This window comes from Leuciscus leuciscus (genome assembly GCF_965113295.1).
Source record: "Leuciscus leuciscus genome assembly, chromosome: 20".
Taxonomy (NCBI): domain Eukaryota; kingdom Metazoa; phylum Chordata; class Actinopteri; order Cypriniformes; family Leuciscidae; genus Leuciscus; species Leuciscus leuciscus.
The window spans coordinates 30,906,355-30,924,721 of NC_138744.1; the positions used below are offsets into that span (position 1 = coordinate 30,906,355).

The 18,367-nt window shown below is 37.5% G+C and overlaps 1 protein-coding gene across 2 annotated transcripts in view; it reads left to right on the top strand.

Annotated features, from left to right (window-relative positions):
- Positions 1-18,100, top strand: part of ttk (ttk protein kinase) — a 33,197-nt gene extending 15,097 nt beyond the window's left edge. The window contains exons 7-25 of one of the 2 annotated variants that reach the window (XM_082150272.1): positions 124-202; positions 280-383; positions 1,244-1,340; positions 1,438-1,543; positions 1,718-1,937; positions 2,017-2,123; positions 2,236-2,379; positions 7,124-7,260; positions 7,363-7,493; positions 9,252-9,381; positions 11,136-11,228; positions 11,316-11,473; positions 11,563-11,714; positions 12,514-12,638; positions 12,727-12,798; positions 12,930-13,106; positions 13,840-13,930; positions 16,477-16,562; positions 17,775-18,100. In XM_082150272.1, the coding sequence (XP_082006398.1) occupies positions 124-202; positions 280-383; positions 1,244-1,340; positions 1,438-1,543; positions 1,718-1,937; positions 2,017-2,123; positions 2,236-2,379; positions 7,124-7,260; positions 7,363-7,493; positions 9,252-9,381; positions 11,136-11,228; positions 11,316-11,473; positions 11,563-11,714; positions 12,514-12,638; positions 12,727-12,798; positions 12,930-13,106; positions 13,840-13,930; positions 16,477-16,562; positions 17,775-17,858 (2,293 nt within the window). In that variant the 3' untranslated portion in view covers positions 17,859-18,100. The remainder of the gene's footprint in view (positions 1-123; positions 203-279; positions 384-1,243; positions 1,341-1,437; positions 1,544-1,717; positions 1,938-2,016; positions 2,124-2,235; positions 2,380-7,123; positions 7,261-7,362; positions 7,494-9,251; positions 9,382-11,135; positions 11,229-11,315; positions 11,474-11,562; positions 11,715-12,513; positions 12,639-12,726; positions 12,799-12,929; positions 13,107-13,839; positions 13,931-16,476; positions 16,563-17,774) is intronic. The other variant, XM_082150273.1, reaches the window with a different exon arrangement.
- The last annotated feature ends 267 nt before the right edge of the window (positions 18,101-18,367 follow it).

Sequence of the window (18,367 nt, forward strand, 5' to 3'; positions counted from 1 at the left end):
CAGGTCTATGTACACGTGATTGCGTGTTATCGAAATGTCTTCACCGTAACATCCCTATTTCACATGACAGAATTATTTATTTACCGTCAAGAAATTGATGATGTTAAACGTTCTGAATTTCAGGAGTGATCAGAAGTTCAGTCCACAAGATGAGAACATGCCTGTATGGAGAACAGGCTCACAACAAAGAAGAATGGCCATGGTAAGGTGTGAGAACAACAGCAAACAACATTTGAAAGAGGAATTGTGTAATGTACTTATTTCTGTTCATTCCTACAGGCAGAAAGAGTGCCCATGGTGCCTCTCTCTATCCCTGAAAACGAGAGCAATGACTCTGACGATGTTCAGAAAGCGGAAGCTCCTGTTACCTACAGTTTCTCCAGGTGAGAAATGTGAATCTGTGTAAGGGTGGCTGGTATATGACCAAAAGCAAATATTGCTAATTTGATTATTACTATAATCCAGTTATGTACTTCTGGGATTACATTTTTCTATATTTATACAGAGTTTTATCCGACCTGAAGAATGACAGTTTGGTGGGAGTTTATAGATGCATTTTAGATAAAAAAAAAAACAAACCCTGCATTTTAAAAGTACTATTGTATAATGGTATAACAATGGTAATATATTTTTAATATTATTTAAATAATACAAATATTTTGAAGAATTATTAGGTCTCACTTTATGTTAGGTGTCTTTAACTACTAACATTTAAATTAATCATTTGATACAATGAACTAAGTGTACATGCATGTTTTTACATTGTACTTAAAAATCCCTGCATGTAATTACAGTTGTAATTAATTTCTGTAAATACATCTATAATTACACTGTTGACCTTCCCTTACATTTTAACCCACCCTTAAACCTACCCATACCAGCAAACCTGTCCTAACCTTACCCGTATCCCTCCTCAATCGCAACAAAAGTGTTTTGCAATGCAATATGAACAGCAATTTGTTGTAAGTACATTGTAGTTAAGGACACCTAATATAAAATGTGACCAATTAATATTATTTATAATATAGATATATGACTTCCCCTTGTGCCTTCTAAAAGAGCGCAATAGTCATGGTTGTCTGTAATAATCACAGTTAGATCAAATAACCTCAATCAGACAGTTTATTTATTAATATCAATCAGAGTGTTTATTTAATAAACACAATAGGCCTATGTACTGTCATATGACCCTGTTTCAAATGTCCTTGTTCTTTATAAAGCCTTAATGTTTGATTTTCTACAGGCAAACAAGTGGTTCAAGTGTCCGCTCCGCATTCCCGATGTGTTTCTCAAAGAAGGGGACTCCAGATGGAGACTCCTACAGCTTATTGAACCTTAAGGTATAAGAGTCATCTGACCTTACAATAGACATAAACTCACTAGTGCATCATAGCACTCGTTTTATTTCAAGCCCTTACAGTGTCTTCCTTTATGCAGCCACCCATGATTAGTCCAGACCATCTGAGGGAAGACATTGAACAGGGTAACACCATCACAGCACTTCTACACAGAGCAGAAAGGAAAGAAACTGCTAGAATGGAAGGTAATTTTTTATTAAGATATTAAATGTTTAAAGGAGTAGTTCACCCAAAATTTGGTATGACAAATACAATATTAGTCTGTTCTCCAGACAAAGCCATTGTATGACTTTGGGTTTGCTCAAGGAACTTTTTGTTTCAGTGCACTCCTTTCTTCAGATGTCTTCTTTCTTCCATAGAAACCACTGACATCAATCAGCTCATCAGCACAAACACTCCTGAAGGTTGTCAGATCTTCCTGAAAAGCCTTGAGAAGAGAGGAGACCCTTGTTCAGACTCCACATTTCTCTCCAAACTCCTGGACATCTACTCTAAAGTGTTCGCCAGGTTTCCTTTGGCAAAACATTGCAAAACTGAAAGCTATGCTCAAATGCTGGTGCGATTTGCAGAGTTGAAAGGGTAAGTCAATGGTAGATTGCTCTGAGTATCGAGTTAGCAGCTGATATCTTGAGTAATTTATTCCTTGCCATCTCTACAGAATTGAAGATCCAGAAGACGCTCAAGATCATTTCAGTATTGCCAGATCACACTGTAAAGCTTTTGCTTTTGTGCACATAGCACATGCTCAGTTTGAGCTCTCACAAGGTAATACATGACATTCTGTTGGTTTAGTAAGAACGTGGTCATTCAGCACGAGTCAACATGGAAGAAAACTGTTTAAAAACCTGTGTAATAATGTGTTCTTAACATCTCTCAGGAAATTCTAGGAAGAGTAATTTGATTCTTCAGAAAGCATTGAGCTCGAACGCACGGCCTGTTGAACTGCTGCAGACTGCGATCAGAAATCTGAACTCTGGTAAAACTCCTCTGCTTCCTGCTGAGCATGAGGAGATCACTGCAGGTTAGTCACACTTTTCTGTTAAAGGACACTTTTCTTTTTTTTTTACCCCAAGGCGCTAGAGGTCTGAAGCTCGAACCTGGCCCTTACCCAAAATCATTTAACCCGACCATTACGGTTATATTTTAAGCCCGAACCCAGCCCGAGGTCCGTTTCTCACAGAATTTTTTATTTTATTTTTTTAAACTTTTTTTTGTTGCAACAAGCTGTATTTTATGATTGCTTGCAACGTTAATTCAACACATATAGCTTACATGTACAAACACCGTTTCACCCAGGGCCAAGCGGCCCCCTCATCAGTCAGCACACAAGAAAAAGCACGGACTTACTAATTACGAAACTTTGATGTGGTTGAACAGGTGAACCAGTCACAAATTCCTCTGGAACTCAAATATTAAACTTCAAAACAAAGTTTACACAGTTGCATAACTATTTACATAAATATATCCTTCTCAGTACAAGTTATGAAGGAAGAGAACAGCATCGACAGTTGATGGTTTCAGCGCGTCCTCCTCTGATTGCGGTGTTGTGACCGAAATAGTGCACAAAACAGTTTTGTAAAATGATATTTGATCAAATAAAAATTATTCATATATAATTTTTAGGGTTGGGAATCGTAAGAAATTTTCCGGTTCCCATTCAATAAAAAATATTAAAACAACTAATAAAAAATAGTAGTAAGGGAAAAATCCACAATCCTTTTTGTTTATTTCTTATACTTGTCAAATGAGATTAACAGACTGGTAATGTCAACAAATTCAACATATTGTTAAGCAATTTTTGCAAAAAAAAATTCATTTTTCTGAAGGAAAATAAACATTTTGCATTCTCTAGAATAATTTGGGACCTCTCCTGTATCTTATGGCGCGTTTCCACCGAGCGGTACAGTACGGTACGGTACGGGTCGGTACCCTTTTATTTGCGTTTCCACTGCCAAAAGTTGAGAATGGTACCAAAAAGCCGAACCGTACCGTACCACTTTTTGGGTACCCTTCCGTTGGGGTACCTAGCACAGTGGTACGGTACTAAAAGGTGGAGCTAGACTCACTGCAGGACGTTGATTGGTTGACAGAGAATCGTCACTTGCGCGTGCTACGAGGGGAATGACAACATAAGAAGCGCCATTTTTTAATATACAGTTTAATATAATACTACTGTTACTGTGTCACGAAATGTAATTTTAAGAGTTTTTCAGGCGAGAATGTAGTTGTTTAAAGCTCAAATCTGTGGTTTATTTATAAAGATGATTTGTTTTTCCCCGGTTGTGAGATCCATGCGATCAGCGGGCGCTCGGCGCTCATGTTTCCCGGCTGGATGAGCCTTTCCTCGGCTAAGTTCTTCTGACGTTCGCCGATGACTAAACATGTAGTGGTTAAACATGAGATATAATAATTCGTCTTGTGCAGACCTAACGGGCGATCTTTGGTCTCGTGAATATATAATTCGTTCCCTGTCAATCGTTTTGGCCGAGGGCTAAGTTTAGTTTCATATTATAGGCTATTTGTATTTAACTTTACTGTTGTAATGTTAGATTAGAGCGCAGCATTTGGACATTTGACTGAATTGTTTGCTTTATTTCTTATTGTATAGCTTCTTGTACCTTTTACTTAAACTTTTATATTGGCTATTATTGATAAAACTGAAATTTTACAAAAAGAAATATGGTTTCTTGTCATTTTCTTATTACAAGATTATCACTGATGTTTATTGCAACATTTGTACAAATGCATATATTGCCTGTAATATGTGTAATTTTTTTTATTATTTAAACGAAAAGAGGTAACGTTAGGGTTGTGTTTTAAATTTCGTTTTGTTATAACGTTAAATAGAATAACGTATAACGTGCAGTGAATAATCAATATGCGTTGTGCATGAACCACATTTGTGTCCCTATAATGTTTAATTTATTTAAATGAAAACGAAAAGAGGCAGAGTAGTGTTTTATAACATAATATTTCGTTTTATTGTTGCTTAAAATGTACATACAGAGTAACAGAGATAACCGGAGTAGCAGAGCGAGCTGAGTGACCTTTTAAGAACGCGCTGTACCATTTGCATGTAGGAGTCGCACATGGCAAGTACAAACTTTGCGTACTTAATATTGAGAAAAGCCTAATGTCGGCGCTTGTCTTCTTGTGACAAACATGTCGAGGAGCAAGAACAAGATCTGCTGTATATGTCATCCATTGTAGTTTACTATGTTCTTCTTCGCGCGAAAATGACGTCGATCGAAACACCACGCCTATCAAGTAAGGGTACTGTTGGCAGTGGAAACGCTAGCCAGATCATGGTTAACAGACCCGAACCGTACCGTACTGTACCGTACCGTACTGTACTGCTCAGTGGAAACGCGCCATTACTGTATAATCTCCAGCAGTGGATAATACCCTTTCAGAAGGGGTGGAATATGCTTGAACACCCATGTGTGTAGAACAGATTATTTTTTAAATCGTTTTGAATGATTGATTCATAAAGACTGACTTGTTTCATTATTGGATAAATCAGCGCTCTAGCAGTTAATAAACAGAACTGCATGCGTCTTGCGGAAGAACATTGTTGCCGGAGCTACTTCTCTCTATTTATGTCTATGACAAGTCACGCAGGCACTGGGCTACTCCGCAGCGGCTGCGATCCGCCAGTCTAAAGTATAGTCCGAGTATAAACGCTTATTGCAGGCTTAACGTAGTAATTCAGGATAAGTTGCACTCGCTCATTGTATATATTTTGTAAATTCTGAACACAAAAAAAGTTACGGACTGCATCTTTATCAATGTTTTGAAGCAGATGTAATCGATACACTCGTTATTTGAAGGCAGCGACTTTCAAAAGGTGATTTACTCTATTTTGGTTGCTACCGTAGACATCAGTGTTTATATAGTCGAATTATAAACTTTTATCTCAGTACTTCTGTGATCAGTTGAATATTTGTAACAGAAATATCGATACTGTGATTGTAAAGCTGTTTCATATTGACAACTGCTCTCTCTGGGTCAGCGACAGCGCAAACAGATTAGAATGTTTAGGGGTGAGGTTTTTGTAATTTAGGAATAAGATCGCGTGGGTGTTTGAATCGAGATCTTTTAAAGATTAATTGTGCAGCTCTACTGTCTTTAATACTCTCTCTCTCTCTCTCTCTCTCTCTCTCTCTCTCTCTCTCTCTCTCTCTCTCTGCGTTGATATCTGACGCAAAACGTATTTGAGTAGCGCGAGGGCTTTTCAGCGCATTCATTACTATTTTAATATGAGGTGAGACGTCGCTATTAAAGGATAAGCTCCTAGCACTTCGCCCACACAGCGCACCAGAACCGTTTTCGGAACCGAAACTTAGGAATTTCGCACGGTTCCGGTATTTTTTCAAAATCACTACCGGTTCTGGATAAGAACCGGTTCTCGGTTCCCAACCCTAATCATTTAACAATACGGTTTTGCTCATGTGCTCCCGCGCGTACTATTTCGGTCACAACACAGCAATCAGAGCTGAAACTGCGCACGTACTTTCTCTCTTGCGTGCTCATATTTACGATCACAACGCGGCACGCAAATTATAATTATCTTAGTTACAAACCCGAACCCGAGGCTATTCATCAAACATTAACCCGAACCCGACCCGAAACCTGTGAGTTTTTCGGGACCTGTCGGGCTCGGGTCGGGTAGCAGACCTCTACAAGGTCTACATTTTATTTAAGTGTTTACACTGAGAGTGATTCAATCACTGGAGATCTGCTTATAACTGTCCTACAGTCCACAGCAATCAAGTTTTTCAGTTTGTTTGAGGTAGATTTCAATGTTTATACCAGACTCATTTTTATATTTGATATACGCACCAAAGGTTTGCAAAGAAATCTGTGATCTCCAAAATACTTAAAAGATCATTTCAATGTGTAAATATTCAGTGATATTGAAATACATATTTTGCAAAACATTGCTGTCCAATTAAAAAGAAGAGACATAAGATAATACAAAGAATAATACTTTCATAGAGACACTTAATAACTCGTAGTATGTCCACTGCATCACCACATCGTCTTCATCTGTGGTTTTCAACCTCCAGGCCCTCATTGTCAGTACAACAATATTCAAAGGCCCCGTAACTTTCAGTTTTTCATGATTTAATGAACAAGGATTAAGGACAACGATTTTTGAAAATATTTTTACTCTCATAATCTTTACTCAATAAATTTTTTAAAAAGTTGGCATAACTACAAAAATGCACATTCATCATAAATATGCCCATGGAGGTATAAGAACGGATTAATTTACATGACTTTTGCAAATCTAGAAAACACCATTAAAATTAGGCTTCCTCATTATCCATTGGGAATTATGGTTCTTAAAAAAAAAAAAAACAGTAATTATAAAATAAAATGTTATGGGGTGTATTTAATTCTTGTGTTTTGTCTTTTTTTTTTTTTTAATGCTTGGTTTGTCTTGAGTAATCTTGCGGCCCCCTGGTTGAGAACCACTGCCGTTGGTCGGCGCTTGTTTTTGCCCATTGAACATGTTCTATCAGCGTTTATCTGGTTGTGGAATGTCTGAGAAGTGACAGTATTATTTGGTGATTGTCCGCATTGTTCGCCGTCTGTCGGTGCAGCGTGAATGAGCCTTAACCCTACTACACCTACAAGACAACGATAAAGATGTTTTTTCTTTTTACAATAAAAACAAAGATTTCCAGTTGAGGATGTGCTAGTTTTAAAGTGAAAAATGCCTGTTCAGAAAAGAATATTAAAATGGTTTGGTTTTGCAGAAAATGTAGCACTAAGTAACAAAATGGATGAAGAAAATCCAACAAAGGATCCCGAGGAGCAGCAAAAGTCCCATGTCAAGGAGACTTCATCAGAATGGAAGATTCCTACTCTCATTAACAAACATGCATCTCCAGAGGTCTGACCACAGCTCACGCTTGTCTAATATCTGAGTTAGAATGATTACAGCGCGGACTCAGCTGGGGTCGGTTCATGATCAATCTGTTGTTGTTCTATTCAGGATCGTAAACCTCCTGCAGACCCCATTTCCACTTCATTCTCACTTCATGCTATGAGAACACCTGCGCCTCCGAGATTACACCCCTCTTTCAGCTGTCAGACTCCCAACTACAAAGACCCAAATGCAAACAGGTAATAACACAGCAGAACACATGGATTAGAAGTGGCCTTGATTTCTCACCATTAGTGTTAGTTCACCCAGAAATACAAATTCTGTTATTACAGGGTGGCCGCGGGTCCTTAAAGTCTTAAAATGTCTTAAATAATTTTTCCTAATAAAAGGCCTTAAAAAGTCTTAAAATGTCTTAAATTCAGATTCGATAGGTCTAACATTTTTCTGGTCACGTTACCGCTAAAATTTCTCCAGTCTGACGGACCTAATATCCGTCAAATAAGCAGTGAAGCATCGAATCGCGAGAATGATTCAGATTTTATTACATGCATTACATATTACATTATTACTATTGATAATGATAATGTAGGCTTTTTCTGGTAACGCTGTTGAGGCTCGCGCTGTTTGTCTCTGTGATAGATTTTATAGGAAGAAATCAAAAAAAATTAGCATAACGAAACACATAAAAAAACTCCCAGAAGAAACATACTGAGGTAAAAAATCTAAATGTTGATTTTTTTTTTTTTTTATATAACATGATTTCTCACGATTGCAAATGTTACATTGATTTTAGTTCAATAAACAAGTAGTGACAGGGCTCGAATTTTGGCGCGGGATTGCGCATAATTTTAATCATTCCCGCAGGTCTCCCACTTATAATGCGGGAAATTCCCGCAAACATTGATTCACTTTAGCCTGTAGGTTGTATTGGTCAATTAAACTATTCAGTACTTGTCTGAGAGATGTTTTTTTCTCTCTGCCCACATACATAGAGTAAAGCCGCCTCACAAACAGCTCGTGGGTAACAAAAGTTATTTTTCGTGGATTTTATCGCTTTAACAGTCAAAAACATGCGAAAATGATGTCAATTTCGGTCTTGGTGAGTATCCTCTAAACACAGTCGGTTATGTCTTAAGCATAAATCGCACGTGACCGTATAATGAACACAGGATCCGTGCACTAGCTCTTACAGTGACGGCAACCATATGTGTCTGTCATTAATTTGGTTGTCAAAACAACAAACCATAGCTTTCATTTTAAGGAATCAGGATTAATAGCCTATATATTTAATTTAGTCAGGACTAAAATACTACCCAGTGTTATTTAAATTTGATTACTTTATTCAGTCTCTGTAGTATTTCTGAATACTAGTATTAGACCTAAGCAAAAACGTTTCTCTTTATTTCTATTTATTGGTATCTTTATTCTGTTGTATATATTTGTGCTACTTTTTTCAATTTAATTCAAAGATTGAAATCAAGCTTCCTTGTGTTGTGTAAATTCTTAAGACCAAAATTACCCCATTGTAAAAATGCAATGAGTGAGTATACATTTAGGCGAGATACATGTAATAAAAAAAAAAAAGTCTAAACTCCCCCCTCAAATTAAAAATCCCCCCCCATAAGAATCACCTAAGGGGGAATTTCCCCCCCCCATTTTCCAAAATGAAATTCAGGCCCTGAGTGAATATTAAATATTTCAATTACTTAGGTTAAATATTACATATACGCATGTAATATAATGTGTATTTCCATTACAGGTTTGGTCTTAAATTTCATTCAAAGTGGCATTAAAAAGGTCTTAAAAAGTCTTAAATTTAACTTGTTTATATCTGTAGACACCCTGTATTAATTACTCACCCTTATGTTGTTCCAGACCTGTAAGACTTTCGCTCATCTTTGGAACATAAATGAAGATATTTTTGAAGAAACCTGAGAGCTTTCTGTTTCTGTGTTGATGAACTATCCCTTTAACGATGCTTTCTGTTCCTTCGATAGTTTCGTCACTCCTGTGGTGAAGCAGCGGCCAGTGATTGTGTCTGTTCCATCGACGGCACAGAAAATGGGTCACGCTCAGTTGCCCTGCACTCCTCAGAGCCAGGTGTCCTATATCCAGCAGCCATCACAGGTAAAGAGGCTTGTGTATCTCCAAAACATCAAACAGGCAGAGAAATATGTGATGGAGAGATAAACATGCTTATCCTATCAACTAAAAAGAGAGCATACATTTTTTTGGCTTGGATAAGAAAGCAGAGCAGATTAAGGAGTATTTTTATTTTTGTTTACAGTGAATGTGATATGCCATGAGCAAATAATACATTTCTTGATGAACTTCAAGAGACCTCCTTTATCTACATCTGCTACAATTTTATGAAGTATTTGTGATTTGTATTTTGCTTGATATCGAAGAATTACTTTTTCCACTAGTGAAAATTAGTTTTTTAAACATAAAACATGACTTCACTCCCAAGCGGCAACCTTCCAGTCTCTCTCGAGAAGCCAACACGGAAGTGACTTAAACAGCAATTCATCGACTGGCCGCTAGAGACAGGCTGCAGAAGAGAGTCAATCCCATAGACCCCCATGTTAAAATGCCCAACTTTATAGCAGAAAGAAATGTTTACAGCCTGCTACAAAAATTGGTTTTGGTCTATACAGCTAATTTTGCCCTTCATGACAACTGTGAGGGGGGTGAATTCTTTTATAACTCATCTGTTTAAATTATATTAAGCCTTAAAGTTCTGCATAAATATAAAGTACCGTCAGATGAAATCCTGCAAGTGTCAGTGCTTTCTCCGTCCATGCAATAAATGCACATCCTTGAATGAGCGCGGATTTCTAGCTTCTTAGGTAAAATCTATGGTTAAACCCAATTTGAGAGTAGCCTGGTCCTACCAGACTCTCGTACATTTCATTTGTACAGAGTGTCTGGCCACTCCCCATTGACAAGCGTTAACTTCCGTGAAGGCGGGTACTCTGTTGAAGTTAAAACTATTGGATCTGCCCAGAGCCACTCTGGATCTGCCATAACCAATCGCTAAAGTTTGGCGTTTAATGTTTGGTCGTGACGTATGACCTCAACGTCATCGTTCTCAGCCACTCCCTCTGTTTGCTGATTGGACGGAAAAATTGGCCAGAGAAAACCCGTGAATATACCTCAAAACCAGACGACGTACTGAAGGAAAATGAAAATTGAGCGCAAGTACGTAGGAGGGCGGAACTAGTCAAATTTTGCTAAATGTTATACTTTTTGTAAGCCAATTTAACTTTAGTCAATATACCGGGAGCATTTAACTGAAAGGATTAGTTCACTCCAGAATTAAAATTTCCTGATAATTTACTCAACCTTTATGTCATCCGAGATGTTCATGTCTTTCTTCAGTCGAAAAGAAATTAAGGTTTTTGAGGAAAACTTTCCAGGGTTTTTCTCCATATAGTGGACTTTAACGTGAACCAATGGGTTGAAGGTCCAAATTGCAGTTTCAATGCAGCTTCAAAGGCGCTACACGATCCCAGCAGGAGAATAAGGGTCTTATCTAGCAAAACGATTGGTCAAATTAGCAATTTTACACGTAATAATTCAGTTGTTCATAGACATTTGTAAAAGTGGAATTTGAATTACCTGTAGTATGAAATTATTGATATGTCATTGCCTTTGAATGGAAGAATTTACTAGTGAATTATAAGAATTATGCTTTTTTTTACTAGTAAAAATACATTCCTGATATCAAGAATTCCATTATAACTAATGAAAATTGAATATTCAAAAAATACCAGAATGGAGTCAGGTGGATAAAAGGGAAGTGTGGGTATTATGTTGCTCTCGGCTTCATTTCTGCCTCTGATCTATAATTAATTTTGTAACAATCTTTCACCCTTCAGACCCCCTCCTCCGCTTTCTCAAACGAATCCATCACAATCAAGGGCAAACAGTTCTTCATTTTCAAGATGATCGGTCGAGGCGGATCCAGTAAGGTACGAAAGAATGACGTGTCGAGTGTATAATTCTCCATTTCATACGATTCATTGTGGCTAACAGAAATAATATATTTTTCTTTTTAGGTCTATCAGGTTTTTGACCATAAGAAGCATGTGTATGCTGTGAAATATGTGAATCTAGAGGAGGCTGATGCCCAGGCAGTGGAAGGCTATAAGAATGAGATTGAGCACTTGAATCATCTTCAACAGTACAGTGACCAGATCATTAAACTCTATGACTAGTAAGTGTGTCTGTGATTCACCAGCATCACGACTGTGTTGTGCTTGGAAAACACTGTAAATGACGAGCTGTGTTCCTGCTTGCTTGTAGTGAGATCACCAGCCGCTACATCTACATGCTCATGGAGTGCGGCCACCTGGATCTCAACACCTGGCTACGCAACCGCAAGTCCGTCAACCCGCTGGATAGGAAATGTTACTGGAGGAATATGCTGGAGGCTGTGCACACCATCCACAAACATGGTGACCATCACCTCTCGCACTCTCTAAACCATCTTCTACTATTTCTCATACTTTTCAACTAAGCATTCAGGGCCGTTTGCATAGGGCTGGGCGATACATTCAATATTACAGATATTGTCACCATATCTTTGACAATACAATTCCTTAAATAAATTCCAGCACTACAACAACTATAAGGAAATGACTCTTCACAATAGATAATGCTGTTGTTGGAGAGCTACATATGGCAATTTATCTGTTCAATAAAATAAAAACCTCACTCGGCTGTTGAGTAATAAAAACACCACCTCTTCGTCTCTTTTACAAAATTTCAAATCCCTTAAGCTGCGTTCACACTACAAGCGACAAAGCGCCGCGATACCATTGAATGAGAAGCTCATTTCAGCAGTCAGAAACTGTCCTATAATTTATGGCATGTCTCCGATATGTCTAGTTTTAGGTTTTTGTGGTTTTTTTTGTTTTTTTTTTACACATCAAGGTAAACTAAATGAAAATGTTGCCCTGGCAACTAGCTGAAAAAAAAGTTACTTTTTTAAATTTTATTTCTGTTTTATTTCAGATAATGTTTATTTTAGTAGCAAAACTGCTTTTTTTGGTTTTAGTTTTTGTCAATTATTTTAACACTGATGTTTGGGTACTATTTTTGCGTCACTTTTTAGGGTTATTTGGGTACCATCTAAAATAAAGACGTGGCCGTGTTTCATAGAAAAACACTTTTTTTTTTTTGAAAAACACTTTTTTTTACAAAATGTAAAAATCTAGTTTAATTGATTAATTTCTTTGCATTTTTCATTTGAAGGTATCATCCACAGTGATTTAAAGCCAGCTAATTTTGTGATTGTGGATGCTTCGCTGAAACTAATCGACTTTGGAATCGCCAACCGTATTCAGCCTGACGTGACCAGCATCATGAAGGACTCACAGGTTGGGTTGGAACAGAACTGTGATCTACAGAGAAATGTTGTTTCTGGTCTGTTCTACTTGATTTACTTGTTTTTATGATGTGCGTCAGGTGGGGACTCTAAACTACATGCCACCAGAGGCCATTAAAGACACGTCCTCCAATGGAAAGCCAGGGTCAAAGGTGAGAAGAGTTCATATTCCGAAGCCTCAAAGTCACTATCGGCTCTGATATTAATGTGTTCCATGTAGGAACAGAGTATAATGGTAGATTACGCAGTCTGATCCCATCATTCTTTCCTCTGCTGTCCACAGATCAGTGCTAAGGGGGATGTGTGGTCCCTGGGATGTATCCTGTATTGCATGACTTATGGAAAGACTCCATTCCAGAGCATCACCAATCAGATAAGCAAAATCCATGCCATCATAGACCCGTCCCATGAGATCGACTTCCCCGATTTTCCAGAAAAGGACCTACTTGATGTACTTAAGGTGTGCAGAATGTTTGGCTGTGCTGAACAGTCATTGACTACGAGACATGGTGCAATTATAATGAGATTTAGGAGATATTTTGATTAAACTTTATCTCATGTACACACAATACTTTGATCAAATTAAAGTGTGATTAAGCTCATAATCATAGTAAAGTGAGGCATATGCTGATTTTAATCGCAATAAACAGGCATGTAAACACTTTAATCACATCTATTCCACTCTGACCAAAGAGCGAATGTGCTTGTGCGTTGTGACGTACACAGATGATGCTGTCGTGCAAATTTGGTAAATAAGGCATCACATTTTTGGGGTGCTGAGGACAACATTGGTTGACATGAATATAAATGCCACATATTGATGGTTGAAAACATCGAAATTAAGACATTTTTATGTGCATCACCGAAAATAATCCAGTATAGCCATAAAAATGTGTTTTGCATTTGACGCAAGTAGATAAAATCAGTGGCCAGTGACAAACCTACTGAATGTGAGTAGTGCGTTGGGCTTTGTGAATAATGGCAGTAAAAATAACCACAATTCCTAGCAAATAATCAGAATAATGAAAATTGCATGTAAACCGGAGTGAAGAGGTTTGCTCATGTCATGTAAACGTCCTTACAAATATAAATAATTGGAAATAATCACATTATTGCTGAACATGTACACGTAGTCAATTAATGATCTCGAGAATTGCATAATACAGTGCTTACTGTCTGTCTGTTCATTTCAGAGGTGTTTAGTTCGCAATCCTAGAGAAAGGATTTCCATAGCAGAACTCCTTGATCATCCATACCTGCAACTGCAACATGCACCAGAGCCAGGTACGTGCTAATATGTGCAAACGACAGTCTCCTAAAATTAACAAATGTTTTCTGAAAGCTATCACATATATAAAGGTGTTTAAAATGTTTTTGCTGGTTAATACAACACGGATTTCGCTGACGTCAATGCTATTTTAGAATTAGCCTGTTTGCAGGTATATTTGCTGCATGATTAATTTATTCCACAATCAGAAATATCTGATCATATGACCATGATAAAGCAGTATTTTAAAGTACGCTCATGCCTTGATGGAATTACCGTAATTACAAGATTTCGACTTCCTTGTAGAACTTGTAATTGAAACTTGTAAACTCTGAATTTAAAACATGAAAGCTCTGACTCTGTAACGCATTGCGTTAACTCTCAAAGTAGCAGCGTCTTCAGCTGCAAAATGTAGTTAAGTAGTTATCGTAATATTTCTTTTCAAAGGGGTCCTATTATGCTCATTTAAAGGTTCATAATTTTGTTTATGGTGTTATGGAGTCTACTAGAATACGTTTTCCTCATTTATAGTTCAAAAAACATTATTTTTCTTATTTAAATTTTTGCAGCACCTGTTTTCACCCTCTGTCTGAACGCTCTGTTTTTGTATTGGTTTCTTTAAACCCGCTTCCAGAAAAGCACAGTCTACTCTGATTGGTCAGCCGGCAAACCGGTCTGTTGTGATTGGCTTTCCGAGGCGCTGTAAACACTATTGTAACTATGCTAACTATGACATCGGTTTTGCTGTATCAGTTCGAGCCCAAGTCTGATGATGAGTCCACCGGAACAAGCTGATCAAATCGAACCACCTTCGCAAGCACGTAATTACATAATGTGCAGGGGTGGGAAAAAAAAGTACTTGGACATAGCAATAACGCAACTCAACCAGGCCCTGGCCCTTTTTTTGCATATGCCTTGGGTGGGAATTATTGGGAATATTTTGACGTGTTTGTTCCTGGAAGAAAACTCAAAACTACAATGGATGCGTTCAGAAACAGGGACGCTGATATAGAGAATAACTCCCGCTGGAGGGACTTTGTAACTTTGCAGAGCTTTTTTATGCTTGAACAGCAACACACTAAAGAAAGATGAACATGTAACAAAGAATGATAGGACAGGACCCCTTTAATAATTCCTATAATTGACTACTAGTTATTAATTAATTCAAGAATACATGGTGCGCATAAAGAAACAACACAATGGCTATGTTCAAAATACAATATCTGTTATAATATAATGAAATATTAAGCCTTTATTTCGACAGAATATATTAATCCGAAATTAAACAGATTAATTAACAGAAATTAAATTTAAACCGACATTTCTCAAAAATACTTTTCATTTCTTTCTAAGTTAAAATGTTTGTTCTGTGATTTAAATTTACTTTGTGCACCTTATATGTACAAGGGGTTGCACAGACTAGTCGACTTAAATGCTCTGCAATGACGCATTAAAGGGATAGTTCACCCAAAAATGAAAATTCTGTCATCATTTACTCACACTCAAGTTGTTTCAAACGTGTATGCATTTATTTTTTCTGCTGAACACGAAAGAAGATATTTTGAAAAATGTCGGTAACCAAACAGTTGATGGACCCCAATGACTTCCATAGTAGGAAAAAAATACTATGGAAGTCAATGGTGTCCATCAACTGTTTGGTTACAGACATTTTTCAAAATATCTTCTTTCGTGTTCAGCAGAAAAAATAAATGCATACACGTTTGAAACAACTTGAGTGTGAGTAAATGATGACAATTTTCATTTTTGGGTGAACTATCCCTTTAAGCTTTAGGCTTGACGTCGACTAGTCGCTGATCATTCATGACCTATAGACGGCGCAACAGGATAAGAAATCTTTGAAGTCCACTTTTACGCCCAATTTCTAACAATTAAAATGACATATAACTGCATACTCTGCTGCACAAGATATGTTTGATTATACTATCTAGATGCTTTACATTGATCAGGTGAATGCCATTTTAAACAGCTTATTGTACATGTAAGTTAATCGCTATTCTAAACGAATGCTCTGCTGCATTACACACACACATGCAGACAGTCGTAGACAGACACATGTGCAGATCACGCAAACAGGAACATTCAGGAGCGCAGAAACTTACTGCCAACACTGTTCTGTGATTTATCGATAAAATCGCTGAAAAAGTTCTAGCATATATTTCTGAGTAACTAAAACCCACAGCTTCAATATTAGTAGAAAGATGCTGCCAGGTAGAAGAAATTCACATGCAATCGCTCCCTCACTAACGCACTCATATAATAGCCTTGTGGGCAGCGCTGTTATATACCGTATCTGTGTGTGCACAGATCGAGTCTCGGCTCGAGGTTCAGGCTTATTTTTTCATTAATGACGTCATCAGCGACTAGTCGACGGTTACTCGACTTTAGTCACATAAATGTCGACTTTAAATGTTTAGATTTGTTCAACCATACAGTATGTACTAATTGTCTTATCCTCATAGGAATGTAAATAATTACGCTGCATGCATAAAGCAAATTAAGTTTTTTTTTATGTGATCATGATTGTTATTTTTCTGTCATTCAGCAGAACCGTGTGACAATGATTTGAAGAGAATCCTTAATGAACTGGCGGCTCTTCAGTCTCCCAACAGTATCGCGAGAGCTGCTAGTGTAAGTCATCCTCATCCAGCTGCTCAAACATCTTCATGAAGCATTATGTGTGTTCGATTATTGGATGTTTTTAATACCTGTTAGACCCCATGAAGTGTAAATTAAAACGTGTGGATTCGCTTTGAAACAATCTACTGCAGGGTTTCCCAAACTGGGCTTCATGAGTTTATGAAAATCTCATTTGTAAAATTCAATCAAAGTTATTTTAGAACAATCAAAATAAAACACTTACTAAAAAAGATAAAAAATTTATTTATCTGCATGTGACTGACATCAGAGAACCGCGAACATGCAAATGTGTCGTTAAATTATTGAAACATTAGTTTAAAATCTCGGGGGGCTTCAAGTAGATATTTTAGGTCGAAGGGGTTCAGCTCATATAAGTTTGGAAACCATGTTCTATCTTCTGTTAATGCTCTTTAGAACGAGAATGTCCTTCCTGCTAAACTCTATGTAGAGTCTCCAAGATTGTGTCTGGGACTATTTTAAAAAGGTTCCACCCTGACATTCTGTTTCAATAGGAAATCCATCAACACAAAGTGTGCAATAAAGGAATGGTTCTCCCCCCAAAAAAGTGGTTTACTCACCCCAAGGCCATCCAAGATGTATATGACTTTCTTTCCTCAGATGAAGAGAATTTAAGGTTTTGGAGGAAAATATTTCAGGATTTTTCTCCAATACGAGTGAATGGTGCTCAACATAGACCTTTTTTAACGGTCCAAAATCTATATTTAGGCAGCTTCAAAGGGCTCCGCACAACCATCAGGGTCTTCTGTAGCGAAATAATGATGTTCTTTTTAACTACTAATGCTCACCTTGAATGAATCCAGCTCTCATCACACCAGAGGTCGACTTGAATACGCTTTGCAGAGCTGGACCAAGGAGAGCATAGACTGATTGTTTCACTTGAATAGACCCTTATTTGTCAGCTGTGGTTGTGTGGAGCCCTTTAAAGCTTCCTAAATCTGGATTTTGGACAGTCAAAAATGGTCTACGGTGAGCAGAATTCACATGCATTAGAGGGAGTGTAATCCATAATCCTGGAGTGTTTTCCTCCAAAATTTCTCTTCAGCTTAGGAAAGAAAGTCATGCACTTCCTGGATGACCTCTGGGTGAGTAAATAATCAGGACATTTTTCATTTTGGCTGACCTTTAAGCAAAAATATGATCAACATTTACATTTAAACCGTCTTTCTTTACTTACCGCTGCAGAACCTGGCCAAGATGTGCAACAGCGGGAGGAAGTTAGATGTTTCTGAATGTGTGAAAACATCCACTCAGACCCTGTGGAAATGATGAGGATTGGAGATGATGAAGCCTGCAGGACTCAAAACCACTGTTTCTAAGCACTCAGGAGACACTGAGACACGTCTTTCTCTCACCTCAAACCTGCTGAGCTTCTGCCGTCACGCTTCTAGATGCCTTAAAGAAATGCATGTTTGTTGTCCATTTCTACTTAACTGTTTCTGATTTTATTTGACCACATAATGTAATCTAAGAAATTGTACATGACAAAATAAAACACATCTTGTCAGGTATATTCCAAATGTAGTATTTATTTGTAATCAAGATGGGAGTAATTCTGATTTTACTGCAATATGACACATTAAAGGGGTGGTTGATTATGATTTCACTTTTCTAAGTTTAGTTACTGTGTAATGTTGCTGATGAAGCATAAACAACATGAACAAAAGTTCAAAGAAAAGGGAGATATTTTCTTTTAAAGAAATTGCTTTTTAAGGACTACAACAAACGGCTGGTAGAGACTACACCACATTCCACCTGGGTTAGTGACATCACTAACC